Source organism: Fragaria vesca, linkage group LG2 (assembly GCF_000184155.1).
Source record: "Fragaria vesca subsp. vesca linkage group LG2, FraVesHawaii_1.0, whole genome shotgun sequence".
NCBI lineage: Eukaryota > Viridiplantae > Streptophyta > Magnoliopsida > Rosales > Rosaceae > Fragaria > Fragaria vesca.
The window spans coordinates 14,428,636-14,434,471 of record NC_020492.1 but is presented as its reverse complement, the minus strand read 5'-3'; the positions used below and the strand labels follow the sequence as shown (position 1 = coordinate 14,434,471).

Here is a 5,836-nt window from a genome sequence, read left to right as displayed (position 1 = left end):
ATCATCTCTACAAATTTTCAGCTAATTTGGTGATCTATAATTAATTAAATCAATGAACGAACTGAAACTGTTCAACCTGAACCGTTCGTGTTCTTAGTTTTAAATCACAGTTTTGAATGCCTTAACAATTATCAATTAGGCTGAAAATTTGTAAAGATGATCTACTCATATATACCTAAAATCTGAAAGGTTAATATGAGACAATATGATCGAAAAGTGGGACAATTAATAAAATTCAGACATTTTGAATAAATAAGGATGTTTAAACCTGATAATAATTGTGTGTGTGTATATATACATATATATATATATATATATATATATATTTTGGTGTTTTGAATTGTTATTTTCAATCTTCAAAAGGTTGTTATAAAGATTTTGATAAGTTAACGCTAACGGTTTTGTGAATTGAAGAACGAATCAATGATGATGAGTGAACAAAACAAAAAGTCACAAATTAAGACATGGATGGAGAAGTGTGAGGATTGTTATCTAGCGAAATATAATTAAGTAGTCTTTGACTCTTTGTATATAATTAATTGGTTATCTATATAGTTTTATAAAAATGAATTTGACAAAATTATTAAACTTTTAAATCATTTTCCACTTTGATAATTTAATTTTTCAATAATTGAAATAATTGAAATGTTTATAGGGTGAACAAAGAAAACGGTCGGAACAAAAAAAGCCCGAGTAAAACCGAACAAGCCCATTCTTATTTCCCCACTTGTATAAAAGCCTCAAAACCCTAAAGCGAGAGATCACTCTTCAGCCGTCTTACCCTCACAGAGAGCCATGGGACGCGTCCGCACCAAGACCGTGAAGAAGTCCTCCCGGCAGGTGATCGAGCGGTACTACTCCCGCATGACCCTTGACTTCCACACCAACAAGAAGGTCCTCGAAGAGGTGGCCATCATCCCATCGAAGCGCCTCCGCAACAAGATCGCCGGATTCTCGACCCATCTCATGAAGCGCATCCAGAAGGGCCCCGTCCGCGGCATCTCCCTCAAGCTTCAGGAGGAGGAGCGCGAGCGCCGCATGGACTTCGTCCCCGACGAGTCCGCCATCAAGACCGACGACATCGCCGTCGACAAGGAGACTCTTGACATGCTCACTGCTCTCGGCATGGCTGATATTCCCGGCCTCAGGGAGTCCACCGAACTGCAGGCTGCTCCTGTCGGGTACGGCCGTGGCGGGCCCAGGAGGTACTAGGCTTTTGGTTGGTTTCACTCATGTGTTATAGTACTACTGTTGTTTTTGAGTTTGGATTATGAACTCCTAGTGCTTTGTTCTTTATGCGAATTTCTGTTCTTGATTGACAATTTAAAACATGCCGCTTTATATTTATGTTGCTGCAAATGTGTAGAAATGGTTGTTGATAATTTGTTAATTTGGTTGATAGATGCTATATGGGGTTATTTATTCATGTTTGGGGGTCTATTTAGGGATCATTATTAGGGTTTAGATTTGAGTTTCTTTGGTTGGACAAATGATTTTGTGGCTCTAAGTCCCAGGCTGATGGATTGGGCTGTTAGTTTGTTGTTAGGACCTTAGAGCATCGCTCCAGCAGAATGCCTAAAAAATTGCTAAATCCTAACATTGCTAAACTAAATTGACAAATTTATCAATCTAGACATAAATTGCTAAAGAGAAACATATGTTTTCCCTCCATTTTTTATCCACGTGTAAGTTTATGATTCGTTAAAAATATTACTTAACTTACACTTAGCAATTACTGCTGGAGCACAATTGCTATTTCAATTGTTAAATATCCTTGTTAAATTTAGCAACAAACTTACCTATACTACTGGAGATGTTCTTTAGGTGTTAAAGAAAAAGAGCTTAGCTGTGGATAAATCACCAGGTTCATTTTTCTGATGCTTGCATTTTCTAAATGCAAGTTCTGGAAAGAATTATCTTGCTGAAAAATCGGCCATAAGAACTTTGTACACCAGGTTTCTATTTAGGCTCTTGAGTTGGTTTTGGGGTAGAATTATGGGTTTCACACTTGTATGAGTATGTTTTTGGGTATGAATCTTGGTCTTGTGCTGTTCCTTGTGGAGGAATTTAGCAGTCACCAAGCAGGTTGAAATTCTGAATTCTGGACTGGTAAACCAGTTGAGACTGTTTCTTGGTGTTATTTTTCTTAAAGCTATTATTTCCATTGTTATTTACACATGAAAACACTACATTGCAATTTTTCTACACAGTGGGTCATTCCTGCAAAGATGTGAGTGCTTTAGGGTTTAGATAGTGATCCATGTTATTAGTTGACTATGGATCTTGTTGTGAACTCTTAATATATCTTTCAACATTGTTAAGCAAAACCCGTTGTATATCTCGCTTTCATTCTCTGCTAACATCAGTGGATGCAAATGACTGATATGTCAAAGCTCCATAATCATTTCTGGCTACTTCTCTCCATCATTTATGTCACACCGTACATATAACAAAAATTATAGGGTATGAGATCACAGTGAAATCCTGTTCAGCTATTTGCAAGTAAACCACATCAGATGATTCCCCATTGAGTTGGAAGATTTTGTGAAAACCTGTTGGACATTCAAATTAAAAACCATATCGGGATTCTGTACAGAATTTGAGAGCCCAACCATGTTGAGCATATGACGATCTTCCTTAAACCATGTTGACATTCAAATTATAGGCACTGTACTGTTTTTGTTCAGTGCACGCGAAAGTGTGCCCCTGATCGAAGTTTGCTGAAAGGAAGAGGCTAAAGTGATTCAGCTTTCCTCCAAAACCAATACCATTCGGGATGCTGTCTGAACCAAAATTCACGGCACAGTGGCAGAAAGGAAGAAACAAGTTCAGTATATGATTTATAACTTGAGCTCACAAGAGCTTTAGCCATGCATATGATGCAGTTTACTGTATTGGCTCTTATGAATACAACTAAGAAAACCTAAAAACATTCTTAATCTGAATAGCAAACGTATATATAAATTTCAAGTAACCTCAGTCCTAAGGTGCCAAAAACAAAACTTGTTTGTCGGGCTATTCAAAACCCTAAAGGAGCAGCGGCGGCTCCAAAAAACCAGATTCCATCTTGTCCGGCGGCAGCCATGGCTTGGCTGGCCTCTTGGCCACGCCATTGCCATTAAGCCTAGCTGCCAGACAAGATTCTTTTTCGGGGTTCCTTCACCTCGGAGCTTTCTTCATCGGGGCTTGGCCTTGCAGGTTTTTGGAAAGTCCGGGCCGTTAGGAGTTGGTCATGGTTTACGGCGGCCTTAATGTCATTGTCTGTATCTTCTTTGGTTGTGGTTGGTGGCAAGCCTATGGGGTCTCAGATCTGAGGGCTAGTGCGGCAGCGTCGTGTGGCTCTTGTGGATTGTGTTGTTTGCAGGGGCTATGACGGCGGCGTAGATCAGGTCTGCGAGTGATCGAATTGTGGCTAGGCAGAGCAAGATTTTAGAGATGGTGATGACGGTTGAGGCGGTTGGCAGTAGATCGACGACATGGGTTGAAGACGGTGGTGAACTCTCTTGACTATAATTTGAGCCTCGGTTTTTTACTTTTAAAGTTTTGTATTTTTAAATTTTACTTTTCAATATTAGGCTAAGGCTACTTGCGAGTCTAAAGCATTTCTTAGTTTTGAGCTTTGGCTCTCAACTAGGGTTATTTGATGCTTTGGGGTTTCCCCCTCTGCGTAGGGTGGCTCCGGAAGTGGTCAATAATGATGGGTTACGGACTTGTCCTCTCCCCCTTGTGTCTTGATGGTTGGTTATTTGGTTTGGTTGCTGTCAAGACAATTTGGATATTGATCAAAGCGTCATCTTAGGGCTGCAGCATTAAAATAGCTTAGGATTCTCTTTAAGTTGTTTTGCATGATTCTATATTTACGTGCTCGTGAGGGTATGTCGTGTTCATGTTGTAACCTACTATTGTTGATCAATATAAAGACTTATGGCCATTCATTCAAAAAAAAAAAAGGTGCCAAAAACAATATTGATTTGTCTTCTTGACAGTGGATATTGAATTCCCGTAGCATGACAAATGTAGATTTAAGGTAATCTAAGCTAGAGAATTTACAGGGATTCCACTCTACGAGAGAGTAGACATTAGATAGTTTATTCAAGACTTCAATTTCCACCAACTGATTCAATGGTTATATTTCACTTATTCATATCGATTCATGATTTGATGAAATGTCAGAAGATATGAAATGCTGTGCTCTTCCCGCCTACTGGAAATCATGTCAATCAGTCATTAGATAAAGAAAATTCAGGCCATATTGATTTCTCTGAGATATTACACTGCAAAGCCTTCTACTTGAGAAGCAAATGAGATCCATCAGAAACTCACCCATTGTATATTAGTGTTTGCTCCAGTAGGCCTGAAAATAGCTGCCTTCGGATACAAGTCTCCAGAGAAATCGCCATGCCACTCCCACCTCCATATACATAATCGTCTTTGTCCTTGATAAATTGGAGTGGACGTTAGACTCTGAGGTGGTCAGGTCATATGTGCCGCAGATTAACTAGAAGAAAAACTACGATGCGAAGCCAGAATTTTTGACCAAGGACAAGAAGGTTGAAAACAAGTTGTCTCATCGGTACCTTACCGCTTTAGTTCAAGTGGTAGAAATGAAGTACCACATAAATCGAACCATGCCAGCAGGCCAAAATGGAATGTAGTTGTAGTAGAGTCTGCTAGTTACGTCGAAGATTGTTGTATTTCAGACTAAATTTGGGTAGTTGGACATGAAGATTGTGATATTTGTACGTGTATTAGTCCTGTATTTCACTTAAGTAGAGCTACTAAGGTGTCAAGAGATTCATCCTGGCTTGGCTGTATGAGAAGTTGAACCTGTTAATTTCAACTAACACCACTGTCTTGTTTTCTGTTTACTTATTGTCATGCCTTGTTTAATTATAATACCAACCACCGTGATTAAACGTTGAGGAATTGTTGGAATGCACCATTCTAGCAAGCCGTACGTTGCCACCGAAAAAAGCAGTTCTAAACTGTGTGGCTTAATTGACAGAAGAAATCAAACGGAAATATAAATCGACCAACTACAGCAAGCAAAGTTTACCGACAAAGGTGATATTGAGATATGAGTAATGCTAGGTGAACCACCTTTTGGAGAACCATCTCAGGTAACGGTTTATGTGGCATAGCCACTTCATCGAACCTTGATTTTAAATTATTTTATATTTTTATTTTATCATAGTTACTAATTTTTTTTTTTTTTTTTTCACTTTCATGTTATTATTTTTAACCCTATTTTTTCCCCTTCTTCTCTCAAATCTGTATCTGCTGTCTTCATCTTCATACCCAAAGCATATACAAGCTTTGTTCCCAATTGAACATTCATGAAAGTCGATCTGGTACATACTCATATACAAATTTAACCCTAACTCAAGCAAATACATAGGTTTTACTTAAAATAATCTAATCAACATGTTAAACTACCTTCGTATTGAAGGAATATCAACTGCAAATTTCGATGATTACTATGGATGAAACTATGAAAGCAACACCAAAAGCCATAGATCGAGCAAATGATATATATATATATATATATATATATATATATATATATAGCCATATATATATATATATATATATATACTTAAATACTGAACAGTTAAGATAAGAAAATGTAATCAAAAAGTGGGTCGAATAAAGAAATCCGTACCTTAGCTAAGGTATAAAGAGGTCCTTACCTATCAGCATTGTGTGTGTGTCTATATATTTATATATATAGGACCCTTCTAACGAGAGATCCTTTTTTTTGACATATATGAGGGATGGGGGATTACACCACCTTTTCGATTATATTTTTGAATCTCTACCATTCAGTTTGTTGGTC

At 38.0% G+C, this 5,836-nt stretch overlaps 1 protein-coding gene across 1 annotated transcript; it reads left to right on the top strand.

Annotated features, from left to right (window-relative positions):
* The first annotated feature begins 765 nt into the window (after window positions 1-765).
* On the top strand, window positions 766-1,424 carry LOC101297686 (40S ribosomal protein S17-4-like). The gene has a single exon (XM_004290477.1). The coding sequence runs from the start codon at window positions 796-798 to the stop codon at window positions 1,210-1,212; it is 417 nt and encodes a 138-aa protein (XP_004290525.1). The 5' UTR covers window positions 766-795; the 3' UTR covers window positions 1,213-1,424.
* Window positions 1,425-5,836: the final 4,412 nt, after the last annotated feature.